The 25,425-nt window shown below is 37.4% G+C and overlaps 1 protein-coding gene across 9 annotated transcripts in view; it reads right to left on the reverse strand.

Moving 5' to 3' along the window:
• Window positions 1-25,425, reverse strand: part of LOC143019504 (glycerol-3-phosphate phosphatase) — an 80,973-nt gene that overhangs the window by 52,578 nt on the left and 2,970 nt on the right. Inside the window, exons 1-4 of one of the 9 annotated variants that reach the window (XM_076175165.1) lie at window positions 20,079-20,097; window positions 18,578-18,615; window positions 18,173-18,298; window positions 17,851-17,957 (exon numbers count right to left, since the gene is read on the reverse strand). In XM_076175165.1, the coding sequence (XP_076031280.1) occupies window positions 17,851-17,957; window positions 18,173-18,298; window positions 18,578-18,609 (265 nt within the window). In that variant the 5' untranslated portion in view covers window positions 18,610-18,615; window positions 20,079-20,097. Of the gene's footprint in view, window positions 1-17,850; window positions 17,958-18,172; window positions 18,299-18,577; window positions 18,616-19,776; window positions 20,122-25,425 lie in introns of those variants that run through there. The other 8 variants (XM_076175166.1, XM_076175173.1, XM_076175167.1 and 5 more) reach the window with 8 other exon arrangements.

Here is a 25,425-nt window from a genome sequence, read left to right on the forward strand (position 1 = left end):
AAAACTATCCACTTCCTCCAGTCGCTCTCCCTTAAGGGGGTACGCGACACCTAGGGGTAATTTTCTAAACTATTTAGAGTAAAGAGCTGAAACTTCTCAGGTAAATAGGTATCCATGTTGCCTACATTTTAGGTGAAACAGAATGATGTATGTACACATGTACATATACCAGTAACGACATTTAAAAGTGCACAGCACCATAATACGTGGACCAATTTGTTTTATATTTTGGCTATGATTAGTCAGTAGGCACACCTAGGGCCGGTCATTGAGTAATTGAACAATTTGCTTTATACTTTTGCATACAGGCATTTCAATTTTAATGTCCGGCAAAAATCGTGAAAAATTAATTTTTTTTTTGTCTCGTTTCCATTATTACCCCTAACTCTTTCATCTTATTCAAAATATTTGAATGACCGGCCCTAGCAGTTACTAAATGTAATATTTCCTGTAAGTTTCATCTAAATCTGATGTAATTTAGATTTTTTATGATTAAAAAAAGTAAAAAAATATCGAACGGAGATATGGCGACTTGAAATATAAATATATCTAACTTGCTTATAGTTTCACCAATTTGACTAATTTTTTCATGGCTTAATTCTTATTATGTAATGGATAAGTACAGTAAAAATCATCAACATATTTTAATTATAAGTACTTTAAATAATGAAAAACTAAAGTATAAGTATATCACAGTAGTGGCGACGCACAGACGACACCATCATATAATTTGCTTTTTTGCACATTTGTCGGTTTCTTCATATGAAACCTCGCTGCTGGGGGTCTTCGGGGGTATTTAAATCATTGGAAAGAGGTTTATTTTAACCAGCAGTGGGTGCCTTTTGAAGTGAATCCTCTCTTACTCCACGAACCATTGATAGTAACTTTTACTTCCGGTAAAGTTGGGTCTTCCTTTTCTAATGCTGCATGTACATGTTCCCTTGTTTTTTCCAAGAGTTCCTCATACTTCTTTATGCTGGTCTCTATAATATGATGGCAAAGTTTACTAAACGTCTTGTGATGTATCATTTTTATGTTCATTGCCATGCACATTTTCTGTACTGCAACATCCCCACAGAGTAAGCCAGCCTCCACAACTCTGTTATGTATTTCATAACTTTCATTTCTACCGCCTGGTGAAGTACACCATTTGCTCTTTTCAGAGCACAACTTTCATTCTGCCTGAAATGTCTTCACCATTCCACATTCTCCTATCACTTCAACTTACATCTTCTCACCACACTGGCATCTAACAAGCGAATTTATCCACGGCAAAAAACTGCTCTTCTCCACAATCATAAATTCACATTCATTCTTATCTCCCCTCTGTACAATTTCATAACTAATATCTAATTTTCTTGCTGTATTCGAGATGAATAAAGTACTTCATGGTGTACAACCTGGCTACATATGTTGAGAGAGGTGGAAGTGAGGGCAGTGGTGGAGTGAGAGGTGATGAGGTCTAGGCTAGTCGTCTTTGACTGTTTGCCATCTTTAACTGTTTTTTTTTGTCATTGTAGATGTTCTTTTTGGTACCCATGATGACTGTACTAATGAGTAATATGTACTAGCTAAGGTAATATATTGCCAGGAGAGCTCATGAGACATGCGTACTTTTTGTTTCAAAACTAGTAGGTATCTGACATCCAGTTGAGCTCTAGGTTGGGAAGAGCTATCCCTCCACCTTCCTCCCTTCCCCTCCACCCTCATACTGGCCGTTGAAGCATTGGGCGAGCGTAAATTCAATCGAATTTCAACGTTATTCGATGCGCCTGAAGGTCCTAAGTGGCACGCCCCCCTCTAGTGTGGGTTGCGCCTTTAACTCCGTCCATTTAAACCCCTGCCCAAGACATTTAAATTGCGTGCCGCTGGAAAATTATTTGTCGGGATTTATTTCTAAATGGTATACAAACATTTTGAACACAGTTTTGAAAAATGCTATATCTTGACCAAATTAACCCCCCCAGGTGTCGTGTACCCCCTTAACCCCTTCCATACGGTGCCGCACACGTAGGCATCATGAGGAGCAAGTGGATTCGCGATGCGGCCATATCGGCGTCTTGATTATATTTATTGTAGTCGCCCCTGTGTTTTTACATTCTCCCAAATGCGCCCTGAATCCCATTCTCTGTGGTTTTCAAAATTCGCGGGTGAAAGAGAGAACGATCTATATAAGCGGTGACTATATTTTATGATGCGAGTATTATTACGACACGTCATACGGCTGGCATTGGCTGCTGCCCGCGAGATTTAAGTCCCGTACTGAAGTGGTTAATGCTCACTTCCAGACTACTGCCACTGTCATCCCTTGTACATCTCATCACCTTATTTACTTGGGTCTAGGCATCCTTCTCCTTGTGGCCCCACTGGGGACATTCCTAAAAGAAAAAGCTATGTTTCTAATCCAATAATTATGTGTACCATGTCCTACACTGTTGGGTGGAAGTGGGCTTCTCAATTACAAAGGATTACAAAGGATTACAAAGGCGGAGCATGCCGACAGGAGACCTTTTGTTACATATCTAGGTCGGATGAAAAAAAAAATCATAATAATAATACAACAATAAATAAAAACTATAATAATGTAAATAAATAAAATACATGAATAAATGCATAGGTATAGTTAAATAATAAACAAACAGGTAAATAGTAAATAATAATAAATTGACATATAACTAATAATAAATAAAAATCAGACAGACAAATGATAAAACAAAAACAAATAAAATAAATTATAATCATTACAGCATCTTGCTTAGGTGTTTATCTAAATGATTTTTAAAGCTTGGAACTGAACTACATTGCACTACCTGTGCAGGAAGTTTATTCCATTCATTAACTACACGGTTGGCAAAGTTGTTTCTACCTACTTCCAAATTGAATCTATTTCCGGACAGTTTGAGACCATTGTTTCTTGTCTGATTCTCATTCAATGTGAAAATTTTGTCACTTTTGATGTTGTCAATTCCCTTTAAAATCTTAAAGACCTGTATCAAGTCACCTCTGAGTCTACGCGTTTTTAGGGAAAACCGATTCATATGTTTTAGTCGATTTTCGTATGATTTATTTTTGATATTTGGAATCAGTTTTGTGGCTCGCCGTTGTACTTTTTCCAGTCTGTCAATGTCTTTAATGAGATTTGGTGACCATACGGAAACAGCATATTCCAAATGTGGACGAACTAACGATTTATATAGCTTGTTAATGAGTGATGGACTTTTGAAATCAAAAGATCGTGCAATCAGTCCTAGAATCTTATTTGCTTTCTCAGAGGCTGAAATACACTGCTTGGATGATTTGAGGTCGTTACTGATAATTATGCCATGATCTTTTTCACTATCCACTTTTGTTAACGAATTTCCAAATAACTTGTAATCGTACTTACTTCTATTTTTACCTATGTGAATTACCTTGCATTTACTTGTGTTAAATTTCATTAGCCACTTTTCAGACCATTGCTGTAATTGATCTAAATCTTCTTGAATATCTAATTGGTTTGAGTGATCATTTGCCACTCCGCACAGTTTTGTATCATCATCAAATTTGGAAACAGCAGATTTTAGTCCATGGTCTATATCATTTATATATACTATGAATAGAAGTGGCGCAAGAACAGAACCCTGAGGAACTCCACTTGTAACATTTTTCCATTTAAAACAACTGTTTTCGACCATTCAACCAATTACTACTCCTACCTAATAGGCTACCACTTATTCCGTGTAAAGCTAATTTAGTAAGTAGTCTTTCATGTGGGACGGCATCAAAACCTTTTGCAAAGTCTAGATATATTAAATCTATATTGTTTCTTTTGTCATAATTCGAGATAACTGTGTTGCAGAATTCAAGTAAGTTAGTCACGCAAGAACGTTTCCGTCTGAAACCATGCTGGCTATCATTTATCAAACGGTTACTTTCTAAATGATGTTCGATAGCATCTCTGATGATAGTTTCCATTATTTTTCCTACGATTGAAGTCAAACTTATAGGCCTATAGTTATTTGGCTTCTTTTTGTCACCTTTTTTGAATATGGGAGTAACGTTAGCTAGCTTCCATTCTCTTGGGACATCTCCGGATATGATGGATTTCTTGAAAATAATTTCTAATGGAACAACAATCTCATTTTTCATTTCCTTTAAGATTCTTGGATGCCAACCGTCAGGCCCTGGTGTTTTATTAACTTTGAGTTTATCTATACACCTTTTAATTTTTTATTTTGTTGTATTTACCGTAGTAAGAAATGGAGAGAGTGAGTGGTTTGAAGTAAAGGTGGGACTTCGTCAAGGATGCGTTATGTCACCCTGGCTGTTCAACTTATACATGGATGGGGTGGTGCGAGAGGTGAATGCTAGGGTAGTGGGTCAGGGATTGGAGATGGTTAAAGAAAATGGAGAAAAGTGGGAGGTGAGCCAGCTGTTGTTTGCGGACGACACTGCGCTTGTGGCAGGGTCAGAGGAGGGATTGAGGAAGCTGGTGGCAGAGTTTGGGAGAGTATGTGATAGAAGAAAGCTAAAGATAAATGTGGATAAAAGTAAGGTGATGAGATGTACAAGGGGTGAAAGTGGCAGTAGACTGGAAGTGAACATTAAGGGAGAGCGACTGGAGGAAGTGGATAGTTTTAGATACTTGGGTGCAAGTGTAGCAGGAAAAGGTGGAGTGAAGGTGGAGGTAGAATGTAGATTGAGAGAAGCGAGTAAATGCCTTGGTGGTTTAAAGAGTGTAATGAGGAATAGACATTTGGGAATGGATGCGAAGAGGAGACTGTATGAAGGAGTGATTGTGCCAATAGCACTGTATGGGGCAGAAACGTGGAATATAAGAGAAGAAGAGAGAAGGAGTTTGAATGTGTTTGAGATAAGGTGTCTGAGAAGTATGGTGGGGGTTACTAGGCTGGATAGAGTGAGAAATGAGGAGGTGAGGAGGAGAACAGGGGTGAAAAAGGATTTGGGAGATAGGGTTGATAAAAGAATATTAGGATGGTTTGGACACATGGAAAGAAGGAGTGAAGAAAGACTAGTAAAAGAGGTATGGAAGGCAGATGTGGAGGGAGTGAACATGAGGGGACGTCCTAGGATGAGGTGGATGGATGGGGTGAAGGGGGCTTTGGGGAAGAGGGGAATGTCTGTTGAGGAAGGAAGGGAGAGGACGGAAGACAGAGGTGAGTGGAGAATGGTTGTATATGGATGATGTTGTGACTGCATGAGGAGGCCGGGGTAGTATGTGTGAGTAAATTTTGACGCAGCCCGAAGGGATTTCTCCCCGTCCTCGCCTTATATGCAGAGGGGGACGGAGAGGGGGGGTCGCCGATTAAATGAAGCGGCCTTGCTGTGGATGTACTGTGTCTTGCGACACTGCTTCTGACCCAGGGCGGTGGGCAGGGTGCAGGGATGACCCGTCATCCAGGAGGTGCTCAGATGAGAGGGAGGGTGGGAGGGGTGTGGAGTGTATTTAGGGATGAAATGGGTGGGAGTGTTTTTATGCCTTTCCCTTTTTGGCTACCTCCCTTGTAAGGGGGAAAAAGCCTTGGTATATGTATGTATGTATGTAAGTTTACCCTAGACTTTTCACAGGTTTCAGTTTGGAATTCATTTTGAGGTGTTTCGTTTACGAATACCGAGCTAAAATAATTGTTTAAGATATTACACATTCCTTCATTTGAATATTCAAGTTGACCGTCAGCAGATAATAGTGGACCAATGTGATTCCTAACAACCTTTTTATCTCTAATGTAACTATAGAATTCTTTGGGATTCTCTTTGGATTTATCAGTGATGTTCATTTTGTATTGTCATTTTCTTTTTCTTATTGTCTTTTTTAAATCTCTCTCTATTGATACATAACTTTCATAGTCATTAGATGCACCCGAGCACTTATATTTCTTATAAGCCTGTCTCTTTTTAGCAATACTTTTTTCAGTTTCTTTGTCGAGCCACTTTGGGCGAGCCTGATTTGGGAGACGTCTGTCCTTAAAAGGAATGTAAGTTTGAATCATCTTAGTGAGCGTATTTTGAAATATTTCCCACATCTGATCTACAGGTCTTTCATTTAATTTTGCCTCCCAATCTGTAAGCTGAAGCTCCTGACGTAGTCCTATGAACTGAGCTTTACTGAAATCGGGTATTTTAGAAACACAAGTATCTATTCTAAAATTGTTTAGGAGTTTGAATCTAACTAAGTTGTGATCGCTATTTGCAACAGATTCACCGACTTCTACATCAGTTACCATGCTTTTGCGGCTAGTGATCAATAGATCGAGTAAGTTTCCATATCTTGTGGGCTCTTTTACATGCTGAATTAAGTAATTGTCACCAAGAAAATCAATCAAGCGACTACCTATATGGCCATGTTCAAGGGTCATCCAATCAATGTCAGTAAAATTGAAATCACCAATTATCAATAAATCCCGGTTGCAGAAACTAGACAGTTCTTGAAGTAACAGTTTGTCGTCTGCTAATGACAATGTCTTTGGCCTATATATTACACCTATATTAATTTTCTGTCCATTTGTTTGGGTTAACTCAACCCACAAACTATCATATGCATCCTGTTTCACTTTCTCTAAAACACAAGCATGAACATTGTTTTTAACGTACAACAGAACACTCCCACCTTTCTTGTGGTTTCTATCCTGATGAGAGTGTTTAAATCCCGCAATATTAAATTCAGCTTCGAACTCTGTACCATTTAACCATGTCTCAGTTATTCCTATCATATCGAGATTTTCGCTTTTGACATACACCTGTATTTCTTGAAATTTGTTCCTAATACTACGAGCATTAAAGTACATGGTTTTAAGAAACTCGTGATTATTTCTTTTTGACACATTTTGAGTTTCAATATCATGTCTTACATTATCATTTTGTTTTTTATTTATACCTTGCTCTATATCATTATTTGGTCCTTCATTGACATTCTGGTCGATCACGGTCATCCGATCTCTATATTTCCCATTATGTCCAGTTCTTTTTCCTTCAGGTAATCATTCAGTTCATTCAAGCCTGTTATTAGGCCATCTATGTTTGTGTAAGACACTTTTAATTTTCTGCTACTTCCATTGTGTTTTCCGTTTTTCTCTGCTATGAACCATTTCCTCCCTTTCATATCCACTACTCTCCAATAGAATTTCTCTTTTTCTGAATCTGTTCTTTTCCTGCTTTTTTTTTTCCTTAGCTTCTAGTCTTTATGTTTTCTCATCCTCTCTTTCCTCTTTATTCATTTCTCTTTTTATCCATGCCTGTTTATATTGATCACTGTCTGCTTGTTTCCCTGTTTTTGCTAAGATATTCTCTGCTGTCGTTTGTGATCTGAATTTGATCTTAATTGGTCTGGTCTAATCTGTATTGTATTTCCCTATTCTATATATTTCTCCAATTTCTTTCCCCGTTTCTTGTCCATCCTCTTGAACTACTTCTAATATCTTGTTTACTTTTTCCTTCTCCTCTTTTACTCTTGTGGTCCTATTTGGATTATGCTTCTCTTCCATCCCTAATATAATTATACATTTCTTTTTGTCCGCCAAGTCTCTTACTATATTCTCCTCTCTCATCACTTTAATGACTGTGTCCTAAAGTTTGTTCTTTCATCTGTTGTGTACCTACAATATATCTCTAAATATAATTTTGTTGTTCTCTTGAAATTTTCTCCAACCCTGTGCTTCTTTTGCTATGGACTCTTTATTATTTCACTTTAATTCCTCATTCTCATCTTTTACTTCTTTTAACTGTCTTTTTAATTCTTCTATTTCTTTAGTTAGGTTTTGGTTCTCCTTTAGTTCTTCCAATTGTTCAACTCTTTGTGTAATCCGAGTAAGTTGGCTGAACCTAACCTCCCATTGTTCAGTCATTTTCTCTAGTTTTTCCTCTAGACTTGCTAATCGGGGGAGGTTGGCATCCCCCCCTCATTAAATCCATGGAAATTATTATCTCTACTTAATTAAAGTTTTCTTAAAAAACAGCCCTCCTAACAACAACGGTGTGGTCTATAAAATTCCTTGCCAAGATTGTAACAAATTTTATATTGGACAAACTGGGAAAAACTTGGAAACAAGGATTTCACAACATATAGTGTGAGATCTCCCCAGGAAAATAATGCGTTATTTCAACATAAAGCATTATACAACCATCATATTGATTGGTCTAGGGCAACAACTTTAGCCAAAGGAAAAAGCCTACAAGAAAGAAATATAGTAGAATTCTGCTTAATATCAGACATGTTTAATAAAAACATAAACTTAAGCCCGAAGGGATTTCTCCCCGTCCTCTCCTTATATGCAAGGGGGGGCAGCCTTGCTGTGGATGTGCTGTATCTTGCGACACTGCTTCTGACCCAGGGCGGTGGGCAGGGTGCAGGGATGGCCCGTCATCCAGGAGGTGCTCAGATGAGAGGGAGGGTGGGAGGGGTGTGGAGTGTATTTAGGGATGAAATGGGTGGGAGTGCTTTTGTGCCTTTCCCTTTTTGGCTACCTCCCTTGTAAGGGGGAAGAAGCCTTGGTATATGTATGGTCATCTTAAATGTGATAAATTAGTAACTCAAATGATCACCAGAATCTTTCCACCAGATTGAGCCTTATGTGTTGGTCAGGTTGATAGAGGTAAGGTCATCCCCCCTTCTCGCATTGTATTGTCTCCCCCCCCCCATGGTTGCCACCTGATACTTACATTTAAACACAACTCTGTATCTCTGTCATTTAGTCTGAAGATGTAATATATGAAAGTACAGTGTTTCGGAAGAAAGTCAAGCATAAGTACACATGGGAGAGGGTGGTGGAGGGAAAGGTGGTAGATAGAGCTTTAATGGACTATGTAGTGGCAAATAGGATTATGATAGGAAGAGTTAGGGATGTACATGTGCTAAGGGGAGAGGGTGGGGGAATATCAGATCATTTTCTGGTGGAAGGTAAGTTGAGAGTGGAGGACAGATGTAGGAAGAGGAAAGGGACAAAAGGTAGGGAGGTGCTTAGAGTGAACTCTTTAAACGAAGAGGAAAAGGAGAAGGAGTACAAGAGGAAGCTGAAGGAGGAGTGGGAGGGAGTGAAGGATAGAGTAGAGGTAGGTGTGGAGGAGGAATGGGGATGGTTCAAGGAGGGAGTCACAAAGTGTGCAAAGATGGTGTGTGGAACAAGAAGGTCAGGAGGAAATAGAAGGAAGGGTAGTGAATGGTGGGATGAGGAAATGAAGAAGGTTGTAGAAGAGAAGAAGCGAGCTTACACAGATTGGTTACAAAATAGGACGAGGGAGTCATATGAGACGTACAGGGAAAAGAAAAGAGAAGTAAAGAAAAAGGTAAAGGAGGCAAAGAGGAGAGCAGATGTAAAATGGGGTAAGAGTATGACAGAAAATTTTGAAAGTAATAAAAAGATGTTTTGGAAAGAAATTAAGAGAGGAAGAGGAGGCGAATCAAGTAGAGAAGAAAAGATAAAAGGTGCAGATGGAGAGATGATAATGGAGGAGAAGGCAGTAAGGGGAAGATGGGCAGAATATTTTAGGGAGTTGCTTAATGTGAAGGAGGATAGGGAGGGAAAGATAGTTGCAGTGGGAAATGCTAAGAAAATGAGAATGATGAGTGAGGAAAATGGAGGAGAAATAAGGAAGGATGAAGTGATGGCAGCAGTTAAGATGATGAAAGCAGGTAAGGCACCTGGTATGGATGGATGCCATGTAGAATGTCTTAAAAAAGGAGGTATAGTGATGGTGGATTGGCTGGTTATTTAATGTTTGCTGGAGAGAAGGTAGAGTGCCAGAGGACTGGAGGAGTGCCTGTATAGTTCCACTTTACAAGGGAAAAGGGGACAAGTGAATGTAGTAGTTTCAGAGGGATTAGCTTGTTAAGTGTAATTGGGAAGGCTTATGGGAGGATCTTGATTGAGAGGATTAGGAGAGGAACAGAGGGAGTAATTGGTGAGGAACAGTGTGGGTTTAGGACAGGTAGAGGTTTTGTAGATCAGATTTTTGTGGTAAGACAGATATGTGAGAAAGCTATAGGAAAGGGGAAGGATGTTTTCTGGGCCTTTATGGATCTGGAAAAGGCTTACGACAGGGTAGACAGAAAGGCACTGTGGGAGGTTATGCGGATATACGGGATAGGAGGAAAGCTTCTAGGAGCTGTCAAGAGTTTTTATGAGAGTAGTAGAGCTTGTGTCAGGATTAGAAATGGAGAGAGTGAGTGGTTTGAGGTAAAGGTGGGACTTCGTCAGGGATGCGTTATGTCACCCTGGCTGTTCAACTTATACATGGATGGGGTGGTGCGAGAGGTGAATGCAAGGGTAGTGGGTCAGGGATTGGAGATGGTTAAGGAAAATGGAGAAAAGTGGGAGGTGAGCCAGCTGTTGTTTGCGGACGACACTGCGCTTGTGGCAGGATCAGAGGAGGGATTGAGGAAGTTGGTGACAGAAGAAAGCTGAAGATAAATGTGGGTAAAAGTAAGGTGATGAGATGTACAAGGGGTGAAAGTGGCAGTACCGTATTTTCCGGCTTAAAATGCGCATCGGGTTATAATGCGCACCCATACACTTCGTTATCTCAGTACACAGATAGCGCGCACCGACGTATAACGCGCATGCCAGAAGTCACTGGTGGCTAAAGCTCGTGAACTGCATGTGTGTGACTCCTGCTTGCGTTGGTCCATTGTTTTGTGGGAAATTTGAGCTATGAAAAGTTTATTGAATACAAAATGTACATGAAAAATTTGGGATTTTTACAGAAAAATTGTAATTTACTATCCTGAGGGAATAATTCATCTTACAAGTTTTTATCGCCATGCAACAACAAACTATGTTTCGGTTCATAAGTGTCTTTACTGAAGTGACGTTTAGTTTAACAAACTCTCGCAAGAGGGTGTTTAGTGTAGGCTAGATTGGCAATAGAACTGTCAATCTCGGCCCTGATCTAGCATATTCCGGGTGAGTTAAAACGGCCAACATTCATGATGTTGGTACCAGTGCTGTTTTACAGATCCCAAATATTTGCATAGACTACGATAATATGTTAGTAAAAATAAACCAATGAAATAACGACGATTAATTACTTGGTATCATGTGAACGAGGTTACATGGAGAAGTATTTTATCATGTGAACAAGGTTACATGGAGAAGTATTTTTCATCGGCTAGAGCCACCGCTGGGAAATCTGTTGATTTGTCACTAAATTAAGTGTCAGTTTAGGCATCAATCAGGACACAACTAAGAAAAAGTCGGAACTACATGTACCGGTATATGACTCATGTTGTGCGTTGGTCCTTTATTACTTTGTAGCTTAAATAGTTTGTAGGAAATATGATCCAAAAAAAGTTTATTGAAAGTAAAATATAAAGAAAAATTTCGGGATTTTTACAGAAAATGTTCATTTTATATCTTGAGGAAATAATTCGTCTTTCCCATTTTTTATTTAATACTGAAACAAACTACAGACTGTTTCGTTTTAGCTTTGAACCTGCAATGACAGTGGTGAAATAGGACAGTCTCTCATCGAGGTGACGTTTAGTTAATATAACTCCCGAAAGAGGGTGTTGTAGTCAGGTGTTTGACACGAGGTTATGAACGGCCGCAACGGAATTTGTACCATACCTAAAGTGAAGCAACAAAGCCAACATAAAAATTCAAACTAGGATGCTGTGAACATGGGCAAATATCATGAATATTGATCATGTTTCATGGTGTTTAGGCCTATTTAAACATGAAAAATAAGATTCGATAGATACCTACCTATACAAAATATTTATATAGCCCATGCTGGCGTATTCTTTCATGTCACCATGGCTGTTCTTCTTGTTCTCACGGAACGTCACGGAGAAGTGTGCCGTCCCGACTTTGTGACGGCCAACATTGTCACGTTGTTGTGAAAAAAATTACACACACAGCCGCAGAATTGTTATCGTAGGCCGTAGATAATGCGCACCACCGGATAACGCGCACCCCCCATTTTTAGGCCCTTCCAACGGAAAAAAGTCGCGCACTATACGCCGGAAAATACGGTAATCTGGATTGAGCATTAAGGGAGAGCAACTGGAGGAAGTGGATAGTTTTAGATATTTGGGTGCAAATGTGGCAGGAAAAGGTGGAGTGAAGGTGGAGGTAGAATGTAGATTGAGAGAAGCGAGTAAATGCCTTGGTGGTTTAAAAAGTGTAATGAGGAATAGAAATTTGGGAATGGATGCTAAGAGGAGACTGTATGAAGGAGTGATTGTGCCAACAGCACTGTATGGAGCAGAAACATGGAACATAAGAGAGGAAGAGAGAAGGAGTTTGAATGTGTTTGAGGTGAGGTGTCTGAGAAGTATGATGGGGGTTACTAGGCTTGATAGAGTGAGAAATGAGGAGGTGAGGAGGAGAACAGGGGTGGAAAGGGAGCTGGGAGATAGGGTTGATGAAAGAGTATTAGGATGGTTTGGACACATGGAAAGAATGAGTGAAGAAAGACTAGTAAAGGAGGTATGGAAGGCAGATGTGGAGGGAGTGAACATGAGGGGACGTCCTAGGATGAGATGGATGGATGGGGTGAAGGGGGCTTTGGGGAAGAGTGGGATGTCTGTTGAGGAAGGACGGGAGAGGACAGATGACGGGTGAATGGAGAATGGTTGTATATGGAAAATGTTGTGATGCATGAGGTGGAATGGACAGGGGAATGGGGGGTGAGGTAGTATGTGTGAGCAAAAATTTTGACGCAGCCCGAAGTGATTTCTCCCTGTCCTCTCCTTTATATGGGGGGACAGAGAGGGGGGGTTGCCGATTTAATGAAGCGGCCTTGCTATGGATGTGCTGTGTCCTGCGACACTGCTTCTGACCCAGGGCAGTGGACAGGGTGCAGGGATGACCCGTCATCTAGGAGGTGCTAAGATGGGAGGGAGGGTGGAGGGGTGTGGAGTGTTTTCGGGGATGGAATGGGTGGGAATGATTTTATGACTTGTCCTTTTTGGCTACCTCCCTGGTAAGGGGAAGTATATTGTATGTATGTATGTATATGTATGTATGTATGTTTATGTATGTATGTATGTATATGTATGTATGTATGTATATGTATATGTATGTATGTATATGTATATGTATGTATGTATATGTATGTATGTATGTATGTATATGTATGTATGTATGTATATGTATGTATTTACCTAGTTGTATTTACCTAGTTGTATTTTGCGGGAAGGGGAGCTATGCTCGTGTTGTCCCGCCTTTGTATCTTGCAGTGTCTAGTTTGTTTTTAAACTCATGAATGGTTTTTGCGCATACTATTTCATTGTCCAGTTTGTTCCAAGTGTCCAAAACTCTATGAGGAAAACTGTTTTTCTTCAGTTCTCTTCTATAGCTATGTTTTTTTATTTTCTTTCCATGTCCTCTTGTGTTTCTTTTGTCCCAGTTAAGTAAATTCTCACTATCGAGTACCTCTGTGCCTTTCATGATTCTGTAGATGGTCAATAGGTCACCTCTCTCTCTTCTTTGCTCCAGTGTCGGTAACTCCAGTTTAGCCAATCTCTCTTCGTATGATAGGTTTGCAAGTGCAGGTGCCATTTTTGTAGCTGCTCTTTGGATTCTTTCTATTTTCTTTATATTCTTTTTGGTACTGGGGGACCACAATGTCGCTGCATACTCTAATCTAGGCCTTATCAATGTAACCAATATTTTTTTCATCATGTCTTCGTCCAAGTATGTAAACGCCACTTTTATTGATCTTAGCAAGTTGTAAGTCTCCCCGACAATTTTGTTAATCTGTATATCATAGGACAAGTCGTTCGTGATAATTACTCCCAAATCTTTTTCGGATCCTACTTTCTTTACTTCTTTGGTTCCAATTGTATATTTTCCTGATATTCTGTTTTTGCTTTTTCCAAACTCCATTATGCTACACTTCTTCGTATTAAAGTCCACTTCCCATTTCTGACTCCAGTTCCATACCCTATTTAGGTCTTCTTGCAGTGCTTCACAGTCCTCATCAGTTTCTATTTTCCTTAGCAGTTTGGCGTCATCGGCAAAGAAGCTCATGTAGCAGTTCACGTCCTCATCCATGTCATTCATATAGATAGCAAACATTATTGGTGCCAGCACAGATCCTTGTGGTACTCCACTGATCACCTCTTTCCAGTCTGAATATTTTTCTCTGAGCACTACTCTCATCTTTCTACCAGTCAGAAAGTCCTCTATCCATTTTAGTAGGTTTCCCTGTATTCCTCCTATGTGTTCCAGTTTTTTTAGTAGTTTTCTGTGTGGTACTTTGTCAAAGGCTTTTTGCAAGTCTAGGAATGCACAATCAGCCCATCCATTTCTTTCTTGCACTATGTCTATTAGTCTTGAGTAAAAGCATATTAAGTTTGTGGAGCATGATCTTCCTTGTCTGAATCCGAATTGTCTTGGGTTTAATATGTCATTGTCTTCCAGATGTTTTACCCATCTATTCTTGATTATTTTCTCACAAATTTTGGCAATGGTGCTTGTTAGTGATACTGGCCTATAGTTGGTGGGTTCTTCTTTGTTTCCTCCTTTGTGTATTGGTACAATGTTAGCGTTTTTCCAGTCCTCGGGTATCTTTCCTTCTTTGAGTGAGCTATTTATTAAGATGTGTATTTTGTCTGTTAGTTCTTCTTTGCACTCCTTTAGAATCCAATTTGCAATACTGTCCGGGCCATGTGATTTACTGACATCCAGCCTTGATAAATGTTCTGATATTTCCTTTAGTGATGCTGTAAACTCATTCATGAGGGGAGATTTCTTGTTTTTGTCTATGTCACAATTCAGTATTTTCTCTCTGGTGAAAACAGATTTAAAGTGATCGTTCATGACTTCGGCCATCTCTAAATCTTCTGTGTATTCTATGTTTCCTTGGCATAGTTTCACCAATTCCTGTTTGTTTTTAAGTTTACCATTCACATACCGATAGAATAGTTTGGGTTGCTCTTTGCATTTGTCTATAATATCCTTCTCATGGTTCCTTTTCTCCTCTCTTCTCACATTAACATACTCATTTCTATAGTTAACATAAATTTGCCATTTGCTTTGTTTTTTGTCTTTTCTCCACTTTTTCCAAGCTTTGTCCCTTCTGTCTTTTGCCTCACTGCATCTTTTGTTGAACCAACATTTAATGTACTCTCTCTCTCGCTTTTGTCTTGGTACATGCCTGTTTACCCCTTCATTGTAGTTTTCCATCAATATATTCCATTTCTCTTCCACTGCTGTTTCTTCCCTGTAAAATATTTCCCAGTTTGCATTCCGGAAGAATGTCTTTAGTTTTGTAAAGTCTGTTTTGTTGTACCTCAGTCTTCCTTTCCTATGCTTTTCGTTCCTCTCTATGTCTATTTCTTCCTTTAGTATAGTTTCGATGAGTACATGGTCACTCTTTCCAATTGGTGTCTCATACTGGACTTTATGCACTATTTCAGGCTCTGTTGTAAATATTAGATCTAGTTTCGATGGCTCTTCATTATTTCTGTACCTTGTGTTTTCATGGACCCATTGGGTCATTGTGTACTCCATGGTCATATCTAGCAGTACATTGCCCCACGAGTCATCTCCTCCTTGCACTGTCATGCTGTCCCAACAAATTTCTTTGCAATTGAAGTCCCCCATAACTACCAGATTACCCTTACCCATTAATATCTCATTGAGTGATTTTCTTGTGTCATCTAGCATTTTTTTATGTTCAATTTCTTTCCAAGCGCTTGTTTTTGGAGGCACATAAGTCACCACAAACTTTCTACTTTTCATATTCTTGCCTTCGACTTTTATCATGATCAATTCAGCATTACCTTTGCCCTCTGCAATTTTTGTCACCTTTAGGTCTTTCTTGGCCAAGAACATGATTCCCCCTCCCTGTTTCTTGTCCCTGTTTTTTATCCAGTAGTTGTATAAACCTTGTCCGATAACAGTGGATGGTATTTCACCTCTTAGTTTAGTCTCTACAATTCCCATTATGTCTGGTTTTGCTTCTAACAGATAATCATTGAGTTCGTTCAGTCCCGAAATTAGTCCGTCAATGTTGGTATAGGCCACTTTTAATTTTCTTCCTTCTCCCTGGTTTCTTCTTCCCTTGTTTTGTTCGTTTTGAAGCGCCATTGTCTTAATCTCAAGTCTATTACTCTCCACTGGAATTCTTTGCATTCTGTCTCTGATCTTTTCAAGTTTTTTTCCTTTGCTTCTTCTCTTAGCGCCCTTTCTTTTTCTAATTCCTCAGTACTCATTTCTCTTTTTATCCATATCTTATTGTATTTTTCACTCTTTGCCAAGTTACCTACTTTTTCAAATATGTCTTCTACTACCACTTGTGACCTTAGTTTTATCTTTAGAGGTCGATTCCTATCCTTAGTATAGCGACCAATTCTGTAAGTCTCTTCTAAGTCTGTGCCTGAATCACTATCTCCCCCCTGAATTTCATTAAGGATTTCTACTGCTGTCTCTTTTTCTTCTTTTTCTCATGTACCTCGCCAATCCTTGTTTTTCTTTAAGCCCATAAACCACAATACATTTCTTCCTATCTACTGTGTCCCTGACCCAATTTGCTTTTTCGTTAATCACTTGAATGATTGTGTCTTTTGCATTATCTTGCATTTGCTGCTTGACTATTTCTTTGAAAGCAATTTCTTTATTTTCAATATTTTCTTTCCACTTCTTAATTTCCTGGATACTGTCCCCACCTAAGTTTTCTTCGATCTTTTGTGTCAATTCTTGGAATTTGTTGTTCACTTCCTGCTTTAGATTTTCGCTATTATTATCATTAGTTTTCTTCTTTTCATTATCATTCTTCAGTTCATTTATGTCTCTTTTCATTTCTTTAATTTCGTTTGTAAGATCCAAGTTAGCTTTTTTCAGGTCAGAAATTTCATGGTTAGTCTTAGATAAACAATCAATTAAACCAATGACCTCTTTTCTTAAGTCCATGATTTCATTTTCCCACCGAGTCCTATTTTTGCTCATCTCTCTCTCTATCTCTAATAATCTACTTAAGTTCTTTCTTTCGTACTTACCAAACCCTAAGAAATCATTGTCGTAACACGTGGTGCTTTGTTTATTGTTTACATCGCGGTTCAGTGGATTGCCTCCAGATGGCTCTGATTCGCAACTGGCTTTCGAGTCGTTTTCATTCATTTTTGCTAATTTCGAGTTAACACAATTAACTAGCACTGCATAGATACCATTTCGGGCACTCACGTTCACTCCCCACCCCTACAGTACAAACCAGGTTTTCCTTTTTCGTCGTAAATCCTCTTCTTCTTGGTATGTATGTATATGTATGTATGTATGTATATGTATGTATGTATGTACTTACTGTCTACAAGTTTCCCTTCTGTGGTTATTTTGCATTGCATATATATATATATGACCAGTTGTAGAATCTCCCCACACATACACAGATTGACAAAGGTCTGAGGCATTCTGCCATTGCTCTGCACCATCACTCAGGTCATGGCAATGTTTTTCTATCACTCAATTTATGGTTTAGGAGCACTAATGGTTAGGTTAAATTAGGTTAGGCAATTAAAATAAAATAAAATAAAAGAAAATAAATGAATTAATAAATAAAAATTACCATGAACTGAGCATGTACCTGAGTGATGGTGGAGCACCATAGACACCCACTGATCAGCATACAAGCACAGGGGTAAAATCCTACAATTGATTGTATAATGATATATATATATACAGTATATATATATATATATATATTATTTTCAATATATACGAGGAGCTAAGATGAAAGGGGGCTTCACTCAACAATGGCATATGATGGCATTTCTTGCACACTTATTCATGTATAAAGTATATACTTCAAATAAATGACAAAGTAGATGCTGAAAGATACAAAGATGGGTCACTACAAGCATAGCTCTCTTCCCATATAATACTACTAGGTAAGTACAAATATGTAAATACATACCATCACAATCAGTGAGAATTGTGTCAAAACTGTCAAGAAATTTCTTGATATTTCCCTTGTCCAGGAGCTGGGGCATCTGTGCCACTGTTGTTCCTGACATTCTGTTACTGGAAAAAAAAGAAGAATACAAACTGAACACACAATAAACCTAGTCAGCATGAAGATAAAAAATAAATAGATAAATAAATAAATAATATATATATATATATATTTGTTACCTTTAAAATAGTTGATATCTTTAAAATGAGAAACTTGTTTTTTAAATTCATAAGGTCACTATAACAATTTGTAAACTCTACTAGCACTGGATAGGAAATTCAACTTATTCAGCCAGACACAAATACTGGAGTATAATCTGTGCCACAGGTCCAGCTTATGATGTTGACCATCATCAGTTCCATTGAGGGTTTCCAGCCAACTTGGGACTGTGGGTTTCCAATCAGTGAATCTTAAAGCATAGTATATTATTATTTATAATTTTTGCCTACCTCCCACTTTCACAAAAACATTTAGCATAATCTATGCAATTTACTGCTTACGTTTGTTATATAAAAAGTACAACTAATAATAGCAAGTGTTATAAAAATAATAATGTTTATTTGGCAAAGAATCAATATACATGAAGAGCAGATAATGACAGGAACACATAGTTCAAAATAATAATTGCAATTGCCAAGGATAACAAGTGTTACTTCTACTTTTACTGATAATAAACCCAAAGCCTTACAGTAGCTGCCAATAATCTTCAGGTCCTCCCATGGAGCTCTAAGAAGAAACAGTGACCTGTTGATTGTGTCATATAGTGTGTTTGCTTTATTGTAATATACAGGAAAGTAGCAAAATTCATTGGGTCCCATCTCCTGCTCTCTGATTTATCATATCTAGCCTCAAATTCACAGTTCCAACTTGATGTACATCCTCAAATTCCAATCATTAGACTTATTTTCATGTATTGTTCCAGCTATGAAACTACAGTCAAAGATTTTTGTATGCCTTATTCTTCACACTAATAATTTTTTGATGACTTTTTCCCCCCAAAACAGAATCCTACAAAATACAGGGTGTAAGAATAGAGATTATTTACTTTATTTATGTCACCAGCTGTAATAGGTGGAGAGCAGTTGTCAGTAGTCAATTCTCATGTAAACAAATCAATGAATCCAGTGCCACAATGCTCTCTTGCATGAGACCCATGGCCCCCAAGAATACAACCACAGCCACTGGTTCAGTCAATAAGCTACATCAATGAAGAAAGAGTTTATGCTGCTATCTGGTAAGAATGAGTGCTGAAAACTGTAGTATGTGTTCTGTCATTGTGAAGTGGCTTTATAACTATGACAACTGGTGTCTGGCAATTCTATTCAACTGGAGGTACCCCCTTCTGTGGTACTGAAAGATTAATGTCTTGTACCTTTAAGGTCACACATACCTGAACCAAATCTAGCATCAATAACACTATAACAATGTGGTCCTCAAAACAAATGCCCAAATGTTAAACAATAACAATTGGTACATTGTAGATTTAAAAGGATCCTGACTCTCTCTCTCTCTCTCTCATATATATATATATATATATATATATATATATATATATATATATATATATATATATATATATATATATATATACACACACACGGTGACATGCCAATATTCTTTAACATTAATAATTATGAATCTTTAAAATATTTTAGATGTTTTAGTAAATATATCAAAACTGAAGTTCTTGTCTTAATTTTATAACAACTTTAGAACCTTCAGTCTGGACTAAATTAAAAAAAAATCACAAATTTTCACGTCTTGCAAGCAAAAGAATTCAGATCAGTGCCACTAACCAATTACAAATCCTTGAAATCGAATTTTTTTGCTCAACTTGTTACTATCCCTCACTAATATCAAGAGCGATGATTAGTGACGCATGCTTACCTCTATTCCTATATGTGGGGTTGCAAGAAGTAATTTCTTATAGGACCCACACCTCTAAATGTTACGTATTTCAAAAATGCCTCAGCCTCAGGTAATCCAACACGCTCATTACAATTTTCTATTTAGAAATGTTCCCACACGCAACACTTCTCCAGCCGTAATCAATATTAATACAAACAAACTCTGCCTAAGTCTCCTTACAGAAATATTAACGGATTATGAACTCGCAACATTGTCCAGTTTTTTCACGTGACGAACCCATACATCAACTCAGTTTTAATACTTCTACTGCCGTACTCTACCTGTCAACCTTTGCCCCGCGTTTTGTAAGCTCACTCAGCTGTTTATTATGCAATTGTTACTATCGACATAACCAAAATGTACCCAGACAGTGTATGAAAAATGACATGCAATATTAACAGTAATAATATATATCTATTACGAATTCCAGCATTCTTAGTCGCCCAGGAAAAAAGTATATATATATATATATATATATATATATATATATATATATATATATATATATATATATATATATATATATATATATATAATATATATATATATATATATATATATACAAAACCGACATAGGTCACCTTGTCCTTGCGGTTGTGTATACAGCCTACGTCACTAGTTAGTAAAGGTGTAGAACCAACTTCAATTATGAGATACTCTGGGAACAATACTCTTGTCCAATTTATTACCTTCTATTCTTCGACTATGACTCATTTTTTATCACGCTTACGAGTACATGACATGTGAAAAGATAAATAACGTATGAATGATAAACTCCGATACGAAAATTGTATATATAAACAGTACTGATTTACATATTGATAATTTTTTGAAGTTGAATCTTATTTTTAAATCGCGTTTCCTTGACAACAAACATTACTCAAGGATTCAAACATTTGTTGAAAACAATTACTTAAAACATTTTTTCCATGTCTTAAAAAAGAACCTCATAATTTGTAGCTATATATTCCTATTACGAGTATATTTTTGGCACGAATGTAAACGTGAAAACGTTGAACGTACATTAAATTCGACAATGCTCCTAAATTTAAGATACTGTTAAATTATTGTATAAATTTACGGCTTTGTGAATCACGGAACTATTTTGACTCAAAAATTCTTGGATAAGAGACAATACACCTGGAAAACGATTTTTATAATCCAGCTTGTCACTGTAAGACAAATGAAGGTCAAAGAATGACTTTGTTTGACATTTGAAAGCGGAATGGATGTTTCGTGTCATAGACCTGTTTTCGTCGAAAATGTTAGAAATGCTCATAATTCCAAAGTTAAACCGTCCTCACAATTACTTCGAGTATAAACTTGAATGCATTTATTCGTATATCCAATCTGGGCTCGGGAACAATCTAGAATTATATACTAACAAACAAACAAACACTGACAGTTCCGCGTCGTCATGCAACCTGCCACTCCTGTCGGTCTACACATTGGTTACCTGCAATAGCTAATGCTAGAGCTAAAAACAAAAATGGACAAATAGTAACAAGGTTAATAGAACATACAGTACAAGAGGAGACATCATATGGTGTGCTAAGGTTTAGTCGTGATGGCAAGAATTATCTAGCGTCATATATCTACACACACACACACACACACAAGAATAACTTTCCACAGAGTGACAGATACATGGAATAAATTGAAAGAGAAAACAATGAGTGCTAAAACTATACACGACTTTAAGAAAGAACTGGGTGCGGAAAGATACAACTGCGGGTACCTACGAGCATAGCTCTTCTCCCGCAAAATACTAGGTAAATACAACTAGGTAAACACACACACACACACACACACTCACTATATATATATATATATATATATATATATATATATATATATATATATATATGTATATATATATATATATACATATATATACATATATATATACCAAGACCTTTTGCCCCTTATAAGGGAGGTAGCTAAGTCAGATGCACGTACCTATTCCCACCCATTTCACTCCCACCACCCCCTCCAACCTTCTATACACACACACGACTCGTGCCACAGTGGTAGAGTTCCTGGCTGCCACTACGGCGGTCCGGGTTTGAATCCCGCTGAAATAATTTCACTACCGGTGCGCTGCGGGTCGTTAATCCAACTCTCGTGGACGGGGAGTTGGGTGTGTGTATGCGTGCAAGGTCAATGCATTACCCATAGATCGGTCATATATGAACTTTGAGCTCAAATATTATCATGGTTATTGACCTCCCGACTCAACGTGTGTGTGTGTGTATTCACCTTGGTCTTTGGAGGTGAATACACACACACACGTTGAGTCGGGCGGTCAATAACCATGATAATATTTGTGTGCGTGTGTGTGTGTGTGTGTGTTGTGTATTTACCTAGTTGTATTTTACGGGAAGGGGAGCTATGCTCGTGGGGTACCGTCTTCATATATCATTTTATCTAAACTATTTTTAAATTCATGTATTGTCTTTGCACACACCACTTTCTCATCTAACTTGTTCCAACTGTCTATTACTCTGTGAGGAAAGCTGTTCTTTTTCAAATCTCTTCTATAGCTGTCTTTTTTTATTTTCTCCGTGTCCTCTTGTATTTCTGTGTATTTACCTAGTTGTATTTACCTAGTTGTATTTTACGGGAAGGGGAGCTATGCTCGTGGGGTCACGTCTTCATTTCTCATTTTATCTAAACAATTTTTAAATTCATGTATTGTTTTTGCACACACCACTTTCTCATCTAACTTGTTCCAACTGTCTATTACTCTGTGTGGAAAGCTGTTCTTTTTCAAATCTCTTCTATAGCTGTCTTTTTTTATTTTCTTTCCGTGTCCTCTTGTATTTCTGTCATCCCATTTTATCAGATTCTCTCTATCAGTAATTTCTATGCCTTTCATGATTCTGTAAATAGCTATCAAATCTCCTCTCTCTCTTCTTTGCTCTAGTGTCTGTAGTTCAAGTTTTTGTAGTCTCTCTTCATATGATAGTTTTGAGAGTGTTGGTGCCAGTTTTGTAATTGCTCTTTGTATTCTTTCAAGTTTTTTATACATTTTTTTGTACTTGGTGACCATATTGTTGCTGCATATTCTAATCTTGGTCTTATCAGGGTGATTAGGATTTTCCTCACCATTTCTTCATCCAGGTATGTAAATGCCACTTTGATTGTTCTTATTAAATTATAAGTTTCTCCAAAAATCTTATTTATATGTTTTTCAGGTGACATATTATTCATAACAATGACTCCCAGGTCCTTCTCATTTTCTACTTTTTTTATTCCTTCTTCTCCCAAATTATATGATCCTGTTATTCTGTTTTTGCTTTTTCCAAATTCCATTATACTACACTTTTTTGTATTGAACTCCATCTCCCACTTCCTACTCCATTCCTGTACTTTATTTAGATCTCTCTGTAGTGATTCACAATCTTCTTCAGTTTTCACTCTTTTCAGTAGTTTTGCATCGTCTGCAAAGAAGCTCATATAGCTTTCAATTCCTTCATCCATATCATTAATATATATAGCAAACATTATTGGGGCCAGGACTGTTCCCTGCGGGACACCGCTTATTACTTCATTCCATTTTGAGTGCTGGTTTCTTATCACTACTCTCATTTTTCTTTCTTGCAAAAAGTCTTCCATCCAATTTAGTAATTTACCTTGTATTCCTCCTTCAGATTCTAGTTTCTTAAGCAACTTCTTATGTGGTACTTTGTCAAAAGCTTTTTTTAGGTCTAGAAATGCACAATCAGCCCATCCATCTCTTTCTTGTATTATATCTATTAGCCTTGAATAGAAACATATTAAATTGGTAACACATGATCGTCCTTGTCTGAATCCAAATTGCCTTGGATTTAGTACGTTGTTTTTTTCCAAGTATTTTACCCATCTATTTTTGATAATTCTTTCACAAATTTTTGCTATTGTACTTGTTAGAGAGACTGGTCTATAGTTGGTAGGTTCTTCTTTATTTCCTCCTTTATATATAGGTACTATATTTGCTTTTTTCCAATCTTCTGGAACTTTTCCTTCTTTCAAGGAACTGCTTATTATGCTATGTATTTTGTCTGCCAGTTCATTCCTGCATTCTTTCAGAATCCAGTTTGCTATTTCATCTGGTCCATGTGATTTTCTGACATCAAGATTACTCAATTGTATCAATATTTCATTCTTTGATACTTCTATTTTTTCTATAGGGGGGACTTTCTCTTTCCATTCAATCTCTTCAGGTTGTATGTTCTCCCTTGTAAACACTGATTTAAAATGTTTGTTCATAATTTCCGCCATTTCCATTTCCTCAGTGTATTCAACTCCCCCTTGTCTTAATTTCTCCAAGTCCTGTTTGTTTTTCAGTTTATTGTTTACAAATCTGTAGAATAGTTTTGGTTGATCTTTACATTTTTCTATGACGTCTTTTTCATATTTTCTCTTTTCCTCTCTGCACGTTTGTACATATTCATTTCTATAACTGGTATATATTTTCCATTTTTCAGATTTTCTGTCTTTTTTCCATCTGGTCCAGGCTTTGTCTCTTTTGTCTTTTAACTCCCTACAACTTTTGTTGTACCAGCATTTTACATATTCTTTTTCTTGTTTTTGTCTTGGGACATACTTTTCCACTCCTTTTTTGTAAATTTTTGTCAAAATATTCCATTTCTTTTCCACTGACGTTTCTTCTTTGTATATATCTTCCCAGTTTTCTTGTTGAAAGAATTCTCTTATTTTATCAAAGTTTGTTTTTTCATACATCATTCTTCCTTTTCTATATTGTTCATTTCTTTTGATATATTTTTCTTCATTAAGTTCCAGTTCAATCAATATGTGGTCACTTTTACCTATTGGTGTTTTATATTCAATCTTGTCCACTATTCTAGGTTCAGATGTAATTAATAAGTCTAGTCTCGATGGTTCTTCTTCATTTCTATACCTAGTGTTCTCCTGTATCCATTGTGTCATTGTGTGGTCAATAATCATCTCAAGTAGAGCGTTTCCCCATGAGTCGTCTCCACCCTTTACTGTCATTTCTTCCCAGCAGATTTCTTTGCAATTAAAGTCACCCATCATAACTATTCTTCCTCCATCTTCCATTATTTTATTTAATGTTATCTTTGTGTCCTCTAACATACTTTTATGTTCACTCTCCTCCCATGAGGCTGTTTTTGGAGGCACATAATTTATCACAAATTTTCTGCTCTTCTTATCTCTGTCTTCCACTTCTATCATAATCATCTCTACTGTATTCTTTCCATATATGACACCTTTCACGTTTATATCCTTCTTAGTCAGGAACATAACTCCACCCCCTTGCTTTTTCTCTCTGTTTCTAATCCAATAATTGTATGCATCATGTCCTACACTGTTGGGTGGTAGTGGGCCTTTTAATTTTGTTTCTACAATTCCCATTATGTCCGGTTCTTTTTCCTTCAAATAATCATTCAGCTCATTCAATCCTGTTATTAATCCATCTATATTTGTGTAAGACACTCTTAGTTTTCTGCCACTTCCATTGTGTTCTCTGTTTCCCTTATGTCTTTCTTTTGTATGTCGAACTTCCTTAGTTTCATGTTCACTACTCTCCAATAGAATCTCTCTTTCTCTGACTCCGTTCTGTTCTCGTTTTTTGCCTTAGCTTCCAGTCTTTTCTGCTTTTCT

This window comes from Oratosquilla oratoria, chromosome 37, assembly GCF_046742065.1.
Source record: "Oratosquilla oratoria isolate Oo_2021 chromosome 37, ASM4674206v1, whole genome shotgun sequence".
Taxonomy (NCBI): Eukaryota; Metazoa; Arthropoda; class Malacostraca; order Stomatopoda; family Squillidae; genus Oratosquilla; species Oratosquilla oratoria.